This window comes from Scyliorhinus canicula, chromosome 5 (genome assembly GCF_902713615.1).
Source record: "Scyliorhinus canicula chromosome 5, sScyCan1.1, whole genome shotgun sequence".
Taxonomy (NCBI): domain Eukaryota; kingdom Metazoa; phylum Chordata; class Chondrichthyes; order Carcharhiniformes; family Scyliorhinidae; genus Scyliorhinus; species Scyliorhinus canicula.
Window position 1 is genome coordinate 195,915,242 of NC_052150.1, and position 22,173 is coordinate 195,937,414.

General features: G+C 44.2%; 1 protein-coding gene across 4 annotated transcripts in view; it reads left to right on the forward strand.

The window, feature by feature from the left end:
* Positions 1–22,173, forward strand: part of pitrm1 (pitrilysin metallopeptidase 1) — an 82,661-nt gene that overhangs the window by 6,789 nt on the left and 53,699 nt on the right. For 3 of the 4 annotated variants that reach the window (XM_038798309.1, XM_038798310.1, XM_038798311.1), the window contains exons 5-10: positions 34–148; positions 1,254–1,350; positions 3,672–3,832; positions 11,165–11,291; positions 19,218–19,306; positions 20,586–20,714. In XM_038798309.1, the coding sequence (XP_038654237.1) occupies positions 34–148; positions 1,254–1,350; positions 3,672–3,832; positions 11,165–11,291; positions 19,218–19,306; positions 20,586–20,714 (718 nt within the window). Of the gene's footprint in view, positions 1–33; positions 149–1,253; positions 1,351–3,671; positions 3,833–11,164; positions 11,292–19,217; positions 19,307–20,585; positions 20,715–22,173 lie in introns of those variants that run through there. The other variant, XM_038798312.1, reaches the window with a different exon arrangement.

Here is a 22,173-nt window from a genome sequence, read left to right on the forward strand (position 1 = left end):
AGTTGTTTTGCATTTTTCTTTTGATCTTTGTAGCTAGTGATTACACAATGTATCCATTTTCCACCCAAAATTCTAAGGATTTTCAGAATCTCCTCTCTGTTTACCTGGATGCTGTCTTTTTTCCATGCCTAAGGGAATTGGACTTCTGGTAAGCTGAATATTTAATGTATATTGTGGGATATCTTATTCTATCTTCCAATAAGAGTTGATTGTCCGGTTGATTGGAGGCGTGCAAAATAATATAATGATCTTTATTGTAACAAGTAGGCTTACATTAGCACTGCAATGAAGTTACTGTGGAAAGCCCCTAGTCACCACATTACAGCGCCTGTTCGGGTACACAGAGGGAGAATTCAGAATGTACACTTCACCTAACAGCACGTCTTTCGCGACTTGTGCGAGGAAACCGGAGCACCCGGAGGAAACCCACGCAGGTACGGGGAGAACGTGCAGACTCCACACAGACAGTGACCCAAGCCGGGAATCGAACCTGGGATCCTGGAACTGTGTACAACGTTATTGCTAATTATTCACTTTAATACACTAAATAAGAACTAAATCAAAACTTAGATCAAATAATACATAAACTGGTCAGAACGTAGCGCAAAGCGTTAAAAGCTAAAGCAAATGAAAATTATAAAGAAATAGGTGATTCAGGAAGGCAGGAATTCAAGAGTGAAATTTCAACCACGAGGTCCTACTTCTAACCAAATGCTTATCTATGGTCTAATCCCTCATTTACTCTCATTGGCTTCTAATTCTCAGCTGAAACCTCCTGATTTGTTCAAGTGGATGTCTGTTACTTAGAGGATTATTTAATAATTAAACATTGGCCATTACTTAAGATTGACGGATGCCCATCAAGGTTAGTTCAAGGCAGTATAATGAGAATAAGTTTATTACGCTGCTGTTGACCACAGACCTTGATGTAACTAATTAATACATTTTTATTACTAAGTGCAATGAATGTCTTTTCATTTTATGAAACATTGACTGATATATGAAACATTCATTGAAACAATGTCTGTATTTCTGCAGACATGACCCTAAAGTTTTACAGATTATTCATTATCTGAAACAATGACTATCTTTTCGCAGTCATGGTCTTTTGAATAATTCCATTCTCTAACTATGCAGATCCTAATCAGTACCCAAAGACATCACATAAATCAATAACTTAGCATATATCTACAATATGCATAAGACAATATTTTATTTTGCAACGTTGAATTCCACCGTATCTTCTCCAACAGGCAAGAAGGGTGGAGGCTGGAACACGTATCCCCTGATGACCCAGGCTCGCCACTTGTCTTCAAAGGAGTCGTATTCAATGAAATGAAGGGTGTATTTGTAAGTGTTTGCAAAAGGTGTAATTTGACTTGAACACTTTAGCACAGGGCCAAATCGCTGGCTTTGAAAGCAAGCCAGCAGCATGGTTCGATTCCTGTAACAGCCTCCCCGAACAGGTGCCGGAATGTGGCGACTAGGGGCTTTTCACAGTAACTTCATTTGAAGCCTACTCGTGACAATAAGCGATTTTCATGTACATTCGTGGTACTGCAGGATATAATTTCATAGAGATGTGACAACTGTTGCAAGTATTGTAAAACTAAAGCATCAAAATATAGTCTTAGGGGTTTCTTCTGGAGTTAATTTGGAATTTATTTGAGCCACTTGATTTTGTTAAAGTCATGGATATTTTTCTATTCATTATTTTAAATTATGGGAACCAAAATTTTAGGCCTAGATAGTTAGCTAATCTCGTATAGAACGTCAGGCAGGAAAATGGGGCTTAAACAGTTTTATTTTGATAAGCACGGGTAGGTTACAAGCACAGGTAGATAGCCTTTAAGTGAAAATTTTTACAATAGTTCCAACTGTTATCAAACATATTTAGGTTGAGTGCGAGTCCATTCTTCAATACAAAATAATAGGAATTAAATAAAATTAATATTATTTAAAAAATAATGCTGGAGAAATTAATGAGACAAAGTTGATAAATCCCCAGCGCCTGATAATCTAAATCTCAGGGTACTAAAGGAGATGGTCATAGAAGGAATGGATGCATTGGTTGGCATCTAATTTTGGAACAGTTCTGGCAGATTTGAGGGTGGCAAATGTAGCCTCATTTGAAAAAGTAAGAAGTCTTACAACATCAGGTTAAAGTCCAACAGGTTTGTTTCAAATCACTAGCTTTCGGAGCACTGCTCCTTCAGGAGCAGTTCAACTGTATCCATTTCCCTGTTTTCAGGCAGATGGATAAAATCACTGGCCAGAATATTTTTCACCCAAAAACCGTGTTGCTTCATCAATGTTTATGTTCTCCTTTGCTGAGATTTCAAACCACGCTATCAAACATCCATTTGAAATCCTGTTTGACAAGCCTACTGCAGTTTTTTTTTGAGGACCTAACTGGTAGAATAGATACGGGTGAACCAGTGGATGTGGTGCATTTAGATTCTCAGAAAGCTTTTGATAAAGTCCCACATAAGAGATGAGTGCCCAAGAAAAAAAACTCATGGAATTCGGGGTAATAGTGGCATATATTGAGAATTGGTTATCTGACAGGCAGTCGGCATATATTGAGAATTGGTTATCTGACAGTAAAAAAAAGTAAGAATAAATAGGTATTTTTCGAAGTGGCAGGAGGTAACTAATGGAATTTTGCAGAGAGCAGTGCTTGGTTCCCTGCTATTCAGAATATACATCATTGATTTGCATGAAGGGGAGGAGGGGAGAGCCAAAAGTAATATTTCCAAGTTTGCTGACGACATGAAACTTGGTGAGAATGTGAAAGCTCAGGAGGATATTAAGAAGCTTCAAGGTGATTTAGGCAAGTTGAGTGAGGGGGCAAATACAGCAGCAGTATAACATGTACAAAGGGACTTGGGTGTCCTTGTGCACCAGTCACTGAAAATAAGCGTGCAGGTATAGCAAGCAGTTAAGAAGACAAATAGTATGTTGACCTTCATTGAAAGAGGACCTGAGTACATGAGTAAAGATGTCTTGCTGCAGCTGCACAGTGAGGCCACACCTTGAGTAATGTGTGCACTTTGATGATATAGAAAAAAGGATATATTTGCCATAGAGGCAGTGCAACGAAGGTTCAGCAGACCGATTCCTGGGATGGCGGATTGTTATATGAGGAGAGATTGTGTTGAAGGGGCCTATATTCACTGGAATTTAGAGGAATGAGAGCGGATCTAATTGAAACGTATAAAATTCTGACAGTGCTGGAGAGATTGGATTTAGGAGTGTTGTTTCCTCTGGCCGGGGGGGATCTCGAACAAGCAATCACAATCTCAGGGTACGGCATATTCCATTTGGGACCCCGATGAGGAGAAATGTCTTCACTCAGAGTGGTGAACCTATGGAACACTCTACCACAGAAGGCGGTGGAGGCCAAGACACTGAATATATTTAAGACAGAAATTATATAGATTTCTAGGTGTTGATGGGTATGGGGAGAGTGTGGGTTTATGGTGTGATAGAGGAGAATCAGCCATGATCATATTGAATGATACAGCAGTCTTAAAGGGCTGAATAGCCCATTCCTACTGAATAGCCCATTCCTATTTTCAATGTTTCTTTCAAATCTGTGTGGATTTGCAACAAGATAACTTTCTGTTTTGCATTTAATCAGAAGTTGTTGTATTTAATTGCTATTTCAGGCAAACAATGAAAACCTCTATGCGCAGCATCTACAGAACAAGCTTCTTCCGGACCATACCTACTCAGTAATATCTGGCGGTGATCCACTGCACATACCCAAGCTTACTTGGGAAGAATTGAAAAGCTTTCATGCAACACACTACCACCCTAGCAATGCCAGGTATAGTAATGCCATTAGAGTGAGTGATGTGAATCCTTCACCTTTGGGGAGTTCAAAACTTGTAAACAACAGCTTTTCCACCTTTCAGAGGGGTGATGAATACAGCAGGAAAACTTTAAAATCAGTCTAACTCCACACCTCCCTGGCTTGAAGATAAAATTATTTGCACACTTTTACTTTGCTGGCTGAACCTTATTTAAATTTGAACCATGTACCTTTGGAAATTTGACATTGTAGATCAGCATAAAAGGATTCAGTTTACACCATCCAGTTTAAATTCACTTTTGATGCCTCTAGCTAATTAAAGGGCATTTTTATGGTTTCTGGATCCTGCACAGAAGCTTTCAATTAATTTCCACTAAAGTTGTCATGCAAACAGCAGTTGTGACTTTTGGGAGCAGCAAATGAAGGAGCGTGTTAAAGTGACTACAGTCTAATTGATGGTTTTTGGTTGAAAAAAGTTTGAATTATTCAATAGTACAAATTAAATTAGGCAAATCGAACTCCAATCGTTGTGCCTGATTTTATTTGCATGATTTCAGGTCAATTGAACGATACTTCACACAACTGTACTGTGATCTCTTGCTTGCTGTCAAACAATTGACAGCACTTTACCTGCATGAATAAAACTCCTTGGGTGAGATCTTCTGGTTGTTCACACTGACGGGATCTTTTGGTCCTGCCAAAGGCACCCCCTCACTGAGGATTTCCTGGGGGCGTGGGGTGGATTTAGTGGGAAGTCTCATTGATAGTGGCAGGACCAGAAGATCATGCAGCCAAGAAACAAGCCACGGGGGAGGCCAGAGGATCCCGCCCCTTATCTCTTTTGTAAATCTTTTTACAAGTACAGAATTTTACTTGCTGCAGATCCAGTAAAAAGAACCTATGCTGACTATAGTATGGATCTAAGTTATTGCTGGTTACAAATGCAACTGTAAAATGTCATAAGAAAAAAGATAACAACATAAACTATTTAGGACTATATTTTCGTATCAGATTTTACTACTGAATTAATGATTATCATTCTTGACTAATTAAATCAGTATTGTCAAGATTTGAAATGCATATTGTAAATCAGCATGCAAGGTCCTACAAAAAATCTATTGAAGACATAGAACAGTCCACTTTTGATTTTGGATGCATTGGCGAGGTTACTGCTCATACTCCAAAATCTAGTGCCCTGTATTATCTAAAGAATTTATGCTCGCATTCATTTAAAAAAAAAAAAAATTTTCATTCAAGTTTTTTAATAACAATAACAAATTTACTCCCCAGCAATTTAAAACAAACAAGGCATGTTTCCACGCCAAAACAGAACAAGAAAAGAACTCCCTCTCTCTCTCTCTCTCTCTCTCTCTCTCTCTCTCTCTTTTCCCCCCCCCCCAATAAATAATAACAAATAGCAATACAAGAAGAAGAAAATAACATAACAAACCCACCGTCGCAAAAACACACCCCCCAACCATCACCAAACCCCCCCCGCCCCGGGTTGCTGCAGAGACCGACCACTCTCTACCCCTTCGCCAGGAAATCAAGAAAGGGCTGCCACCGCCGAAAGAACCCCTGTACCGACCCCCTCAGGGCAAATTTCATCCTCTCCAACTTGATGAACCCAGCCATGTCGTTAACCCAGGTCTCCGGACACGGGGGCCGCGTATCCCTCCACTGTAACAGAATCCTGCGCCAGGCTACTAGAGACGCAACAGCCAGAATGCCGGCCTCTCTCGCCTCCTGCACTCCCGGCTCCGAAGCCACCCCAAAGATCGCGAGCCCCCAGCCCGGCCTGACCCTAGACCCAACCACCTCCGACAAAATCCCCGCCACCCCCTTCCAAAACCCCTCCAGAGCCGGACATGGCCAAAACATATGGGTGTGGTTTGCCGGGCCACCCGAACACCTTCCACACCTGTCTTCACCCTCCGAAAAACTGGCTCATCCTTGCCCCCGTCATGTGAGCCCTGTGCAGCACCTTCAGCTGAATTAGGCTGAGCCATGCGCAAGAGGAGGAAGAATTCACCCTCTCCAGGGCGTCCAACCACGTCCCATCCTCAATCTCGTCCCCTAGCTCTAGCTCCCATTTCGCTTTGAGCCCATCTACTGAGGCCTCCTCCTCCTCCTGCATAAGTTGGTAGATAGCCGAGATCTTCCCTTCCCTGACCCACGTCCCAGAAAGCACCCTGTCCTGCACCCCCCTTGGCGGCAGCCGCGGAAACTCCTCCACCTGCCTCTTAACAACGTCCCTGACCTGCATATACCTAAAAGCGTTCCCGGGGGGAGGTTCCACTTCCCCACCAGCTCCTCCAGAGTCGTGAACTTCCCATCCAAGAAGAGGTCCCCAAACTGTCTGATGCCTGCCCCGTGCCAGCTCCCAAATCCCCCACCTGTTCTCCCTGGCGCAAAACGGTGATTGCCCCGTATCGGGGCCCAAACTGAGGCCTTCACTTCCCCCCTATGCCGCCTCTACTGTCCCCAGATTTTGAGGGACGCAACCACCACCGGACTCGTGGAGTACTTAGCTGGGGGGAGTAGAAGTGGGGCTGTCACCAAGGCCTCCAGACTTGTACCCGCACAGGATGCCACCTCTAGCCTCTTCCATGCGTAACCCTCCCCTTCCGTCACCTACCTGCGAATCATCGCCATGTTCGCCGCCCAATAATATCCACACAGGTTGGGCAGTGCCAGGCCCCGTACCTCCCTTCTTTGCTCCAAAAATACCCTCCTTACTCTCTGGGCCTTCCGCGCCCACTCAAACCCCAGAATCGACTTATTCACCCGTCTAAAAAAAGCCTTCGGGATCAACATGGGGAGGCACTGGAAAAGAAACAAAAACCTCGGGAGCACCGTCATTTTAACCGACTGGACCCTGCCCACCAACGAGAGCGGAAGCACATCCCACCTCCTGACCTCCTCCTCCATCTGCCCCACCAGCATCGAAAAGTTAAGCCTATGCATAGTCCCCCAGGTCCTAGCCACGTGGACCCCAAGATGCCTAAAGCTCCCCGCAGCCCCCCTCAATGGGAGTTCCCCTATCTCCCTCTCCTGACCCCCCGGCTGCAGGACAAACAGCTCGCTTTTCCCCACATTTAGCTTGTATCCCGAAAAATCCCCAAACTCCTCAAGTATCCTCAGCACCTCTGGCATCCCCTCAGCCGGGTCCGCGACATACAGGCTCAATTGCTAACGCGAAGAGCAGGGGAGACAAGGGGCACCCCTGCCTCGTCCCTCTGGAAAGCCGAAAGTCTTCTGACCTCCTCCCATTCGTCACCACACTCGCCACCGGGGAGCTGTACAGCAACCTCACCCAGCTAATGAACCCCTCACCAAACCCAGACCCCCGCAACACCTCCCACAGGTAACTCCACTCCACCCTATCAAAAGCTTTCTCCGCATCCATGGACGCCACTATTTCTGACTCCCCAACCACCAGCGCCATCATCATAACATTCAGGAGCTTCCGCACGTTGGCATTCAATTGTCTCCTGTTTGGTCCTCATGAATCACCGTTGGGACCACATCCTCCACTCTCCTGGTCAGCACCTTTGCCAACAACTTAACATCTACGTGAAGGAGCGAGATCGGCCTATAAGACCCACACTGAAGGGGGTCCTTGTCCCGCTTCAGGAGCAAAGAGATAATTGCCCTGGACATCATCAGGGGCAAAGCCACCCCCTCCCTGGCCTCATTCAGGGTCCTCACCAGCAGCGGGCCCAGCAAATCTGAAAATTTCTTATAAAATTCCACCGGGAACCCGTCAGGCCCTGGCGCTTTCCCTGTCTGCATGCTTCCCAGCGCCTCCAACTCCTCCAGCTCAATTGGGGCCCCCAAACCCTCCACCCGCTTGTCCCCTACTCTTGGGAACTCCAGCTTATCCAAAAAGCGGTCCATCCCGCCTGCTTCCCCGGGGGGTACTGCCCGATATAGCCCCTCATAGAAGGATCTGAACACCCCATTGATGTCCTTTCCACCCCGCACTAAGTTCCCACCCGCATCCGTGGCTCCCCCAATTTCTCTAGCTGCCTCCCGCTTCCGGAGCTGGTGAGCCAACATCCGGTTTGCCTTCTCCCTGTACTCATACACCGCCCCCTGTGCCCTCCTCCACTGCACCTCCGCGTTACAGGTGGTTAAAATGTCAAACTCTTCTTGGAGACGGCGCCGCTCACTCAGAAGCCCCTCCCGTCCGGCGTGTCTGCATATCTCCTATCCACCCTGACCATCTCCTCCACCAGCCTCTCCCTCTCGACCCTCTACCCCCTCTCCCTGTGCGCCTGAATAGAGATCAGCTCCCCTCTAACTACTGCCTTTAGCGCTTCCCAAACCATCCCAATCTGCACCTCCCCGTTGTCATTGGTTTCCAGATACCCCTCGATACCCCTACGGATCCGACCGCACACTTCCTCCTCTGCCAAAAGCCCCACATCCAACCTCCACAGCGGGCGTTGATCCTTCCCCTCCTCCAGCTCCAGGTCCACCAAATGTGGAGCATGATCAGAAATGGCTATCGCTGAATACTCCGCCCCCACCACTCTCGGGATCAGCGCCCTGCTAAGCAGGGAGTACGCCTTATGAACATGGGAGAAAAAGGAGAACTCCCTACCCCCCGGCTTCAAAAACCTCTAAGGGTCCACCCCTCCCATCTGGTCCATGAACCCCCTCAGCACCGAGGCCGCTGCCGGCCTTCTGCCCGTCCTAGACTTCAAGCGGTCCAGAGCGAGTTCCAGCACCGTGTTAAAGTCCCCACCCAGAATCAATCTCCCTGTCTCCAGGTCCGGGATCAGGCCCAGCATATGCCGCATGAAGCCCGCATCATCCCAGTTGGGGGCATAAACATTAACCAAGACCACCCGCTCCCCCTGAAGTCTCCCACTCACCATCACATATCGACCTGCCCTATTCGCCACCACTTTGGATGCGACGAACGACATGCTCTTACCCACCAAAATGCCACCATACAGTTCTTTGCATCAAGCCCCGAGTGAAACACCTGTCCCACCCAACTCTTTCTTAGCCTCACCTGATCCGTAACCCTGAGGTGCGTCTCCTGGAGCATAGCCACATCCGCTCCCAGCCCCGTCAAGTGAGCCAAGACCCGGGATCACTTCACCGGACCATTCAGCCCCCTTGCGTTCCATGTGACCAACCGAACCCGAGGGGCCGTCCCCTTCCCTCTACGCCGATCAGCCATAGCTCTTCCTCAACCCACCACGTGCCCGGGGAACCCCCCCAAGCCCGCTCCCCATGGTGGCAAACCCCCCCCCGTTCACCATCCATTCCCTCACAGTCCCTGCAGCAACAACCCGGCACCTACCCCCCCCTCTCCTCCTCCTCCTCTCCCCCCACCCCCCAAGCTAGGCCCCCCCCTAGCTGCGTTACCCCCATTTATACTTCCGTGAGTCAGCTGACTTCTGCTGACCCTGGCTACTCCTGCTATAACCACGACCCCCCCCACCCGGATGCAACACAGCCGCCAATCCCTCCCTCCCAGCGCCGGCCCTGCCCCCAATTCCTCCGGCGCGGGAAGAAAGCCCGCGCTTCCAACCCGAGCCCCGCCCCTCGCCCCAACACGCGGGATAAAGACGGACTCTGACCCATCGGGACCCCAAACTACTCCCCAACACACCAGTGGAAAAAACAAGAAAAAAACCCACCACAATAAATAACCAACAGCCTCAAAGAAACCCCGGAAGAACCCAAATAACCATAACTCAAATAGTAAAAACGGTGAAAACAAACAGGAAACAACCATCAGCAAACACAGCCACGATGGGCGAAAGGATACCCAAGAGGACAAAGCCTCCAAGCAAAGTACATTTCACCCCAGTCCTCAGTCCGAATCCAAGTTCTCAGCCTGGACAAAAGCCCAGGCCTCCTCCTCCGGAGAGTCAAAATAGAGCTGGCGGTCCTTGTACGTGACCCAGAGGCGAGCCGGCTATAGAGGGCCAAACTTCACCCCCTTCCTGTGGAGCACTCCCGTCGCTCGAGTGAAGCCAGCCCTTCTGCTCGCCACCTCCGCGCTTCAGTCCTGAAAAATCCGAACGTCCGTATTCTCCCACCTGCTGCTCCTCTCCTTTGCCTGCCTCAACACGCACTCCCGGTCAACCAAGCGGTGAAAACGGACCAGCACCACCCTGGGCCGTTCGTTCGGCCTGGGCTTCTGCGGCAGCACTCGATGGGCGCCTTCCAGCTCCAGGGGACCACGAAACGACCCCGCACCCATCAGCGAGTTTAACATTAGGACCACATAGGCTGCCAAATCCGAACCTTCCAGCCCCTCCGAGAGGCCCAAAATCCGTAGATTCTTCCGGTGGGAGCGGTTCTCCATCTCCTCCATCCTCGCCTGCCATTTCTTGTGCAGTGCCTCGTGCGACTCCACTTTCACTGCCAGGCCCAAAAGCTCATCCTCATTCTCCGTGGCCTTGTGCCGCAGCTCCCGAATCTCCCCGGCCTGAGCTGTCTGCGTCGCCACCAGTTTGTCCAGTGAGGCCTTAAACGGCTCCAGAATCTCAGCTTTGAGCTCCATGAAGGAGCGCTGAAGTAGCTCCTACTGCTTCCGCTCCCACAGCTGCCACGCCGCTTCCCCGCCCGCCACCATCTTGCCTTTTCTGCCTCTCGCCGTTCTCTGAGGTAAAACCGATTTTTGGACCGCTCCGCTGCGAGTCCAGTCCATTCACCGGCTGCTGGGCACACTGGCTGTGTTTCCCCCCGGGGGAAAAGTCGAAACAGCGCCGTTGCGGGCTCTTAAAAGAGCCTGAAAATCCAAAAAAAAGCGGGAGCTCCGAACGTGCGGCTTAGCTCCGCATTGCCGCCACCGGAAGTCTTATGCTCACATTCATGGTTCTCACTGCATTACACATGACACTTCTACAATCTTACATGGCTTAACCCTAATTATTTACTTTTTCCTTTCCCAAAGGTATTGTCCCATGGATACGTAAATACTGATTACAATCTCGTACCTTCATTAGTTTACTTTATTTCTGTCAAAGTTCAAACAAAACTGTCAAGGCTGTTTAACTTGGGCATCATAGCTACGCCAAATCCTAAATCATTGGTATCCATATATATATTCAGATTTCTCCCTCGCCCCACCCGCAAAGGGAGTCAGTCACTGGTGGCAGTTGTGTGTGCTGCTTCTACCAACTCTCTGGCTGAGATTGGCTAACACAGCATGAATTTCAGATTGTACTTGTAATCTTCCTGATCTGTTTGGTTGTACTTGCTGAACCATTGCGGGCGGTAATATCAAAGTTTCATTTACTTAAAATCGAGGCTCTGCAAATGCACGGATTGCATAATAGCCTGCACGTTTTATTTCTGCAAATCTATCCTTTCCAGGTTCTTTACCTATGGTGATATGCCATTGGAACAACACCTTCAACAAATCCAGGAAGAGGCACTTTGCAAATTCCACAACATTGACCCTGGTACCTCAGTTCCTATACAGCCACGCTGGAATGAACCGGTATGGAAAGACTTGGTCCTTCTCTTTCTGGATTGATGGTTACATTTGCCTATGGAGCGAAGCTGGCTTAATTTGCAAGTAATTTGTTGGTTGTGAAGTGATTTACTGAGGGTGTGATAGGTGCAATATAAATGCATGTAACGTACAAAAATTGAACACCATATTTTTCAGTTTTGTGTGTGTATATATACGTGTGTATATATATATATATATATATATATATATAAAAAATATATATATATTATATATATTTAAAATGCAATATTGGTCAGTCACTCTTTATGGTTGCTGGGTCAATAACCTGAAATTTTCTACCTAATGTCATGCTAACAGGTCCACATTTCTGTGCCTCTTAACTTTGCTGGATGGGCAAGTAATAGGACATAATTGCATATCTGGTCTGGCAAGTGTTTTATGGAGCAATTGGCAGGTGATGGTTGTTAAATTAATGTATAATGTTGAGTCTTCTACACACCAATCCTATCTGAGAAGATGGGTAGTCAAAGTGCTTTTATGCCCTTGGCAAAGACAGTTTATTGCTGACTCGTGCAAAAAATGAAATTGCAAATGGAATAACAAATTATTGATTCAGGCGCCTTGATCCTGAGTTGAATTTGATCTAATAACTTTCAAACTGCCTGAAGTACACTAATTATTTAAGCCTCATGTGGCCATTGATAACTCTAGATGAAGTCTCAAATAAGTGTTTAAGCCAGTATTTTGAGGGCAGCATCACAAAGATTAAACCCAAAAATAGACAAATTAGCTATTTCTTTAAAAATTTACACAACTGTAATTTCTTTTTTAGATTTTACTCTGGGTTTGAAAATGATAAAAAAAAGCTCTACCTCACTGGCTCTGGGCATTTGTAATTGTTATCTTGAAACAAAATAAACTCCGAGATTAGTACCAGCCTTGGCTCGGCAGGAGCATTCTTAACTCTGAAACAGCGGGTTGTGTGTTCAAACTCCTCTCTGGAGACTTGAGGGAGTGTAACCGCTGCTGCAAGTGTTATCCTTCAGATGAGACATTAAACCAAGGCTTAGGCTGCTTCCTCAGGAGGACAAAAAACATTTTGTTGTATTATTCAAAAAGAACAGGGAGTCCACACACAGATTATCTGCTGCTTTATCTGCCGGCTGCTCCACGTTTCTCACTTCTGTTCATGGTGTGCACAAACTGGTTGTCACATTTCTAGCATAGCAGCAGTAGCTATACTTGAACGGTGTTTCCTCAAAGCTGCATGTGCAGCTACTAAGAATGTGCCATGCAGGGGACAGCACGCAATGGTTCCTTTTAAATGTGTACATACGCAGCCTTGCAGTGATCTTCAGAGTAACAGCGAAATGCAGGGAACAGGCAATACATAGTGAAGTGAAGTTGGAGGGAGCATTGTACATAGGAGCAGAAGTAAGCCATTCAGCCCCTGAAACCTGTTATGGGATCATGACTGATCTGCGACCTAACTCCATATACCTGCCTTTGGCCCATATCCCTTAATATCTTTGCTTAACAAAAATCGCTCTATCTCCGATTTAAAATTAACAACTAATCCAGCTTCAAATGCAGTTTGTGGGAGAGAGTTGCAACCTCTATCACCCTTCGAGTGAAGAAGTTCTTCCTAACATCTCTCCTGAACGGTCTGGCCCTAATTTTCAGACTATGCCCCCCCCCCCCTCTGTTTTGAAATCTCCAACAAGTGGAAATGGTTTTTCTTTATCTACCCTGTCTTTCCCTGTTAATATCTTGAATGTTCTTGAAGATTTTTCTTTTCGTGTGTGCCGTAATCACCTAGTCGGGCAATAGCTTCCGCAGTGGCTCAATGGAGCTCTCTGAGCCCTCTGCTGAATTTTGTCAGGAGGCAGTTTTCAATGATGTGAGTTATTGATTGGGATGCACTACAGCTGGGAAATTGCACGTTAAAAATGCTTAATTGGCTGTCAAGCGCTATAGGATGTCCTGTAGTCATGAACAATTATCCTCTGGCTATTTAAGAATAAAATTGGAGGCATCATACAGAAATTCTCAAGGAAAAAACATTTTAAGTTGTCTTTTCTATTTAGTGGAACAACAATCCAATATTGTTTTGTATTAAAATTGATCCATAACTTTTATTGCCATTCATAGTTCTGATTTTGGTGGGGTTGCTTCCGTTTTGGTGATGAGTGTCTTCTGTCTAAAGACAGATCCTTGACTGATCGTCATCTGATAGGCTGTGTCCTAAGCCATTTTCTTGGCTGATTTTATTCAGTGGTGGCTTTCCATTTCTTTCCACTTATTGCAGGGCAGAGTGAGGAACAGGCATCAAACCTATGCTGCTGGCTTCTGAACCGCATGCTAGTTATCTAGTGGGCTAACAGACTCCCACCTATTTAGTAAATAAATAAAAAGTAGAGTAAGTTTTATTATTACATGAGCTGTGAACATCTCGAGCAGGGCTCGCATTTGTTACCCTTCCCTAATCGCTTTTGTAAAGGTGTTGGTATGTAGCCTTAAACCGTCGCAATCCATATGACATCCACAATGCTCTGAGGAAGGGAATTCCAAGTTTTTGTCCCAGTGATGATGAGGGAATGTCAATTTAGTTCAAAGTCAGAGAAAAAAAAATAGGAGCAGTAAGCATTAAAAAGTGCAAAAGGAGGTGGCCATGGAATTAGGGAATATTTTAGTTGTCATCTTCAAAATGCTGTGGATTCTGGAATCTCGGCAGGTTGGTGGCTCGTTGATGTAACCCTGCTATTTAGAAAAGGAGGGAGAAAACAGGGAATTACAGGATAGTTAGCCGAACATCAGTAGTAGGGAAAATGTTCAAGTCTATAATGGATGCTATAACTGTACACTTAGAAAATATCAACTGGATTAGACAAAGCCAACATGGATTTCTGAAAGGAAAATCTTATTTGACAAACCTACTAGAGCTTTCCAGGACGTAATTGGTAGAATAGAGAGGCTGAACCAGTGGATGTGGTGCATTTGGATTTTCAGAGAGCTTTCGATAAAATCCCACATAAGAGGTTAGTGTGCAAGATTAAAGCGCATGAGATTGCCGATAATATATTGTCATGGAATGAGAATTGGTTAGGCGGAAACTAGGAATTAATGGGTCTTTTTTGAAGTTGCAAGCAGTGACATGCGTGGTTTCACAGGGGTCGATGCTTGCGGCCCTAGTTATTCACAATATACATCAATAATTTTGATGAAACCGAAAATAGCATTTCCAAGTTTGCTGACAACACATAACTTGGTGGGAATGTGGGTCGTCAAGAGGATGTTAAAAGGAGAAACCTCTTCAGTCAGAGGGTGGTGAACCAGTGGATTTCTTTACCACAGAAGGCTGTGGAGGCCAAGTCACTGAACATATTTAAGAAGGAAATAGGTCGATTTCGAGACTCTAAAGTAAATATGTCAAGGGCTATGGGGAGATGTAGGAGTAGGGCGTTGAGATAGAGGAGGCTTAGCATAATGAATAGCTGAGCAGGCTTGAGGAGCCAAATGGCCCACTCCTATTTTCTCTGTTTCTCTATACAATGTTGGCCATTTGCCCAAAAGGCTTGCTGCACCATTCAGTGAGATCATGACTGATCTGATTGTGGCCTTAATTTCACTTCTCTATCTTGAACCCCCGGATCACCTTGTTGATCAAAAATCTGTCTTCTCAGCCTTTAACTTATCTCCACTGCTTCCTTTGGAAAAGAGTTATACAAACGTAACATAAGAACATAAGAACTAGGAGCAGAAGTAGGCCACCTGGCCCCTCGAGCCTGCTCCGCCATTCAATGAGATCATGGTTGATCTTTTTTGGACTCAGCTCCACTTTCTGGCCCGAACACCAGAACCCTTAATCCCTTTATTCTTCAAAAAACTATCCATCTTTATCTTAAAAACATTTAATGAAGGAGCCTCAACTACTTCACTGGGCAAGGAATTCCATAGATTCACAACCCTTTGGGTGAAGAAGTTCCTCCGAAGTTCAGTCCTAAATCTACTTCCCCTTATTTTGAGGCTATGCCCCTTAGTTGCTTTCATCCGCCAGTGGAAACAAACCTGCCCGCATCTATCCTATCTATTTCGTTCATAATTTTGTATGTTTCTATAAGATTCCCCTGCATCCTTCTGAATTCCAATGAGTACAGTCTCAGTCTACTCAACCTCTCCTCGTAGTCCAACCCCTTCAGCTCTGGGATTAACCTAGTGAATCTCCTCTGCACACCCTCCAACGCCAGTACGTCCTTTCTCAGGTAAGGACACCAAAGCTGAACATAATACTCCAGGTGTGGCCTAACTAACACTTTTTATACAATTGCAGCAAAACCTCCCTAGTCTTGAACTCCATCCCTCTAGCAATGAAGGACAAAACTGCATTTACTTTCTTAATCACATGTAAACCAACTTTTTGCAACTCGTGCACTAACACACCCAGGTCTCTCTGCACAGCGGCATGTTTTAATATTTTATCATTTAAATAATAATCCCTTTTGCTATTATTCCTACCAAAATGGATAACCTCACATTTGTCAACATTGTATTCCATCTGCCAGACCCTAGCCCATTCACTTAACCTATCTAAATCCCTTTGCAGACTTCCGGTATCCTCTGCACTTTTTGCTTTACCACTCATCTTAGTGTCGTCTGCAAACTTGGACACATTGCAGTTGGTCCCCAACTCCAAATCATCTATGTAAATTTTGAACAACTGTGGGCCCAACACTGATCCCTGAGGGACACCACCATCTACTGATTGCCAACCAGAGAAACACCCATTAATCCCCACTCTTTTGCTTTCTATTAATTAACCAATCCGCTATCCATGCTACTACTTTACCCTTAATGCCATGCATTTTTGTCTTGTGCAGCAACCTTTTGTGTGGCACCTTGTCAATCCTCTTGTATTTAAATTGTGACCATAGTTCTAGATTCACTTATTAGTGGAAATATCCTCTCAGCTTCTATCCTGTCGAGCCCATTCGGAATCTTTTTATGTTTCAGTAAGATCACTTCTCAATCTTCTGAGCTCCAATGAGTCTAGGCCCAACTTGCTCAACATTTTCTCATAAGAGAACCCTGTCATCCAAGTGAACCGTATGTGAACTTCTTCCAATCCAAGTAAGTCCTTCCTTAAGTGAGATGATTAAAATTGTACACAGTACAGTCTCAACCAAACAGTTGTAGCAAGGCAGCCCTACTTTTTTGAACTGTTGTCCTTGCAATATCAACCAACATGCTATTTGTCGTAATGACTTGTTGTACCTTACCTGCATGCTAATCTTTTGTGATTCATGTACAAGGGTACGGTAATCCCTCTATTCTGCAACATCTACCCAGCAATGTGGAAAATTGCCTGTACTGTAAGCAAAAAGCAGGACAAATCTAATAAAGCCAATTACCACAATATCAGTCTACTCACGATCATCGGTAAAGTGATGGAAGAAGTCATCAACGGTGCTATCAGGTGTTACATGCTTAGCAGGTGTGGGGAGGTGTTGGAGGAATAACCCTTCGCTGTTTGGGAGTCATATCTAGTGCAACATAAGGTGTTTTTGATTGTTGAAAGCCAGCCAACTCAGTTCCAGGACATCACTGCAAGAGCTCCTCAGGGTTGTGACCTAGGTGGCGGCATGGTGGCAAGGACCCGGGTTTGTTCCCGGCCCTGGGTCATTGTCCATGTGGCATTCTCCCTGTGTCTGCGTGGGTCTCACCCCACAATTAAAAGATGTGCTGGTTAGCTGGATTGGCCATGCTAAATTGCGCGTTCATTGGAAAAAAAATAATTGTGTATTGTAAAAATTATTTTTTAAATATGTATTTATATTTGAAGAAGCTTTTATATTTCTCTCGTTTTATCTCATATTCTAATTTCTCCCTTCTCATCTCGTAATTCTGTGCTAGATTCTAAAACATTCCCGTACCAGCCTCCTCGGACAGGCGCCGGAATGTGGCGACTAGGGGCTTTTCACAGTAACTTCATTGAAGCCTACTCATGACAATAAATGATTTTCATTTCATTTCATTTTATTCTGGCTCACCATTAATCGTTTTGCCCCTTTCAATTAATGGGCAATGTGGGGTGGCCAATCCATCTATCCTGTATAGTTTTGGGTTGTGGGGGTGAAACCCATACAGACACAGGGAGAATGTGCAAACTCCACACGGATGGTGACCTGGGGCCGGGATCGAACCTGGGTCATCGGCGTTGTGAGGCAGCAGTGCTAACCTGCGCCAGCATGCCGCCCTAGATCACCATTAATCTTGACAACGTTGTGCACCTTTCCTTTCAATAATAATATAATAATCGCTCATTGTCACAAGTAGGCTTCAATGAAGTTACTGTGAAAAGCCACTAGTCGCCACATTCCGGTGCCTGTTCGGGGAGGCTGGTACGGGAATTGAACCCACACTGCTGCCTTGTTCTGCATTACAAGCCAGCTATTTAGCACAATATGCTAAACCAGCCCCTATCAGTACTTCAGTGCTATCCATAACTTCATTAGTTAGCAACTGATATCTCATCCTTTCTCACGGAAGTATATCTTTGTGGAGAGTTATGAACTATCTTACTAAATGTCTCCCACTGCTTTTCTACTGTCTTCCCTTTTAACCTATTTTTCCCAGTCCACTTCTGCTAACTCTATCTTCATACCCTTGTAATTTAAATTTAAGGTACTAATTTGGGATGTGCATTTCCTATCCTCAAACTGAATGTGAAACTCTGCGAAGTTATGATCGCTCTTGCCGAGAGGACCCTTTACTATGAGGTCACTAAATAGCCCTGCCTCAGTACACATTTTTCAGTCTATATATTAGCCTGCTGTCTGGTTGGTCCGAGGATGCATTGTTCTAAGAAAGTGTTATACATCATCCAGACTACCTTTGCATTTTACTTTAATTTATTCAAGGGAAGTGGGCTTCGTTGGCTCGACCAGTATTTATTGCCCATCCTTAATTGCCCTTGAGAAGGTGGCGGTGAGCAGCCTTTTTCAACCGTTGCAGTCCATGTGTCGTAGGTACACCCATAGTGCTGTTAGAGTGGGTGGTTCAGAATTTTGGCCCCAAAATTGGATTTGTCCTATGTATGAAATAACCTATGATTACTGCAGTACCATTCTTACAAGCCATCCTTATTTTGTGATGTATGTTCTATCCTACTGAGCAGCTGCTGTTGTGGGGCCTATAAACTATTGTGACCAGTGACTTATTTTCTTTGCTATTTCCTACATCTAAACTGATTCGAGGAACTAAGGGCTACGGGGAGAATGCTGGTAGGTGGAGTTGAAATGCCCATCAGCCATGATTGAATGGCGGAGTGGACTCGATGGGCCGAATGGCCTTACTTCCACTCCTATGTCTTATGGTCTTATGGATTCCACATCGTGATCTACCAAACCTAGATAGTTTTTTTTACTACTATGCTTATCTGATCCCTTATTAACAGACCTGCCACACCTTATTTTTCCTTTCTTCCTGTTCATCTGAAATGTCAAATACTCTGGGAATATTCGGGTCCCAGACCGTGGTCATCTTCCAACCATCTCTCTCTAATGGCTTGTATTATATTTCTTTCTTTCTCTTTGTGTTGTCAATTCATCCATATTATGAATGCTGCATGCTTTCAAATAAAGAAGTTTTTAATTCTGTCCCCATTTTCCCTACTCTGACATTATTTGTTGCTGCTGCACTCGTTTTTATGCCCTGTCTCTTGTCACCCTCTGGTTATCATTATCCGGATCAATGCCCTGCAGTATTGCCTTGTCCTTTCTATTTAACTTTCCAAGGATGGTGTGTTGCTTGTAAAATAATGAAGGAAGCTGCGAATTTTTATTGGGTAATACTTGTTCCAATAGATTATTAATTTCACCAAAAGTGCTACATATAAAAAAAACATGTTGTGTACTATTTTGATTTTTGTTTTTAATGTGGTATTTTTTCCAGAGGGAGTGTCATGTTACTTGTGGGCCTGATTCATTGGCTCCTGATCCTGCCAAACAAACCACATACAGTGTGAGCTTCTTATTGGGCGAGTAAGCATATTTATAATTCCGTTCCTATTTCTTGATTGATGCAAAAATATGCACTGTATTAAGCATGCTATTTATCTTAATCCAATTATGATATTGACCATATTGAAATAACCCTTTTCCCTTTGCCATATAACAAAGGGACTGAAGGTTCTCCTCTAATTACATTAAATTGTGCCGAGCATTTGGAACATTTCCATAAATACATTCTGCAATTTCTGTAACGTTATTCAAAGTATTGAAAGGAGGCTTGTATTCTGCAGCTATTTTTAAGATTAATGTACAGTTTCATTGATTTAACCAATCCTTTCTTCAAAGAGGTTTCACAATTCAAAGTTCAGATCCATTTAATTTTCTGCCGATTATTTCCAGGAAATTCACTGATCATAAGTAAATTATTTGTCAAACTTCCAGGAATTCACCAAAATCTGTAACAAAGGATTGCTTACCTCCTATTTTAAATTAAATAATTGGAATATGTTTGTAATATCGCCCTTGACGCTTGTTTGCTCTGGACAAATGGTTTTTGAGTTTTTTTTTCAAACATCCTGACTAATCAGTTTTCATCACAATAGTTTAAGATGTTCAGAATTCCTTTTTGCTAATTTGTTATGAAAGGGCCTGCATGGCCTTCTCATGTTCTCACATTCATATGGTGTGAGTAATGCCTGTAATTCATGTTAGTATTTTTTCCGCCAATTTAAACCTAACCAATTTCCTTCGCTCTTTGTTATGAATTGTGGATGTATTTTTGTATTTTTCTTAAATGTGAGAACTTCAATATACCTTCATCTTTCACACCTGTTGTTTATTTCATTACATCTAACCAACACCTTCTGTAATGTAGCCAAAAATGGTAGCCGATTTATATGCAATATAATTGAACAAACAGCAACGAGTTTTGTAAAAAAATGTATTTGCGATGGGTGATGAAGAAATATTGCTAGGATAACTCCCCTGCTCATCTTCGAATAGTGGCATGAAATCTTTTATGTCCATCCAAGAGATTAAACAGGGCCTTGGGTGCTCTCTTTTGGACGCGAGATTAAACTAGTGTGCAGTGCGCCATCAATGCTTATTGCAGTGTCTGGGTTATGTGCTGGAGTCTCTGGACTGGGGCTTGAATCCATGACCTGATTCAGCTGGTGGTTAACTGTCAGCGAAGGCAACTAAATTAAGTAGTTCTATGGCACTGGAAAGTAATAAGTTAAGAACATCATTTCCATGTGATTGAAGAATGTTTTGTTCCAAATGTATGTCTCACTGAAATGTCTTCCTTTAGCATCACCGATAGCTTTGAAACATTCACGCTGAGTCTTTTGTCATCTCTGCTGGTGTCGGGACCCAATTCTCCCTTTTATAAAGCTTTAATTGACACCAGGATTGGCACCGACTTTTCTCCTTCTGTTGGGTAAGTGTTTAATTTTTGTGTTTTTTGTTGTTTCCGCCCATAGGGTCTGCGCCAACCATCAAGCATCTATCTTAAACCCATTTTCCAGCATTTAGACCGTAGCCTTATATGCAATGACTTTTCAAGTGCTTAACTAAATACTTCTTAAATGCTGTGAGGGTTCCTGCCTCTACCACCCTTTTCAGGCAATGAGTTCTAGATTCCCACCACCTTCTGGGATGGTTTCATTACCAAATCCTGGTATGCTATTAGTGCACAGACACATCAGATCATGTGGAGTGGAAGATGATTTGTTGTGGATGAATGATTCTGAAACTGAAAGTGCCACATCTGATCCAGAGTGTGGATTGTGCTGTTAAGTAATTTGGACATTCTGAATTCTCCCTCTGTGTACCCGAACAGACACTGGAATGTGGCGACTAGGGGCTTTTCATAGTAACTTCATTGCAGTGTTAATGTAACCCTGCTTGTGACAATAAAAAAATTATTATTATGGATTATCAAAAGTTTTTGTTCTTTTCGTGGGGCGTGGGCATCACTGACTTGGCCAGCATTTGTTGCCCATCCTAATTGCCCTTGAACTGAATGATGTTGCTGGGCCGTTTTCAGAGGGAGGTGTTGTGAACAATGAGGAGGATAATAACACATCAGAAGGGCACCGACAGATTAGTGAAATCGGTGGACATGTGATAGGTGCAGGAAAATGTGAAATGATATAGTTTGGAAGGAGAGGTGAGAAAAGCTAGTGAAAAATAAATCGTGCAATTTTAAAGGTGGGGCAGGAACAAAGTTGTTGACGCAAGCACAAGGTGGCAAGGCAAGTTGATGAAGCTGTTTTTGTAAAGGATCTGGGATCCTTGCCAAGGCCATTGCTGTGGATCTGGAGTCACATGTAGGCCAGACCAGATAAGGATGGCAGAATTCCTTCCCTAAATGAAAGAAAAAAGGACATTAGTGAACCAGATAGGTTTTCGTGACAATCGATAGTTTCATGGTCACTATTACTGAGACTAGCTTTATAATCCAGATTTATTAATGAATTTGAATTCCACCAGCTGCCACGTTGGGATTTGAATCCGTGTCCCTAGAGTCTGAACCTCTAGATTACTAGTCGCATGACATTGTGATTATGCTACATTCTCCCCAAAGTGACTCTGAATGAATTAACCCCTTGCCTCGGATACGGAAGGCAATGAGTTTGATGGTTTAAAAAAAGTTTTGACTGTGGTTAAAGGGGTTCTTGTAGAATGAATTTATTCAATTAAAAAATAACATTGCTTTAATTTGAATTACCAGTGTTGTTATTTTTTCACATTTCAATGTTAGCCACCTGCGCCACCTCCAGCAACTCCTATTTTATACTCTGTGTACAAGTCGAACGCTGTTTTTGGAAAGATATTTTGAGGCTTCAAAGGTTGACTTGTATGCTGTGACCTAAGGTTTATATGATAATTAATAA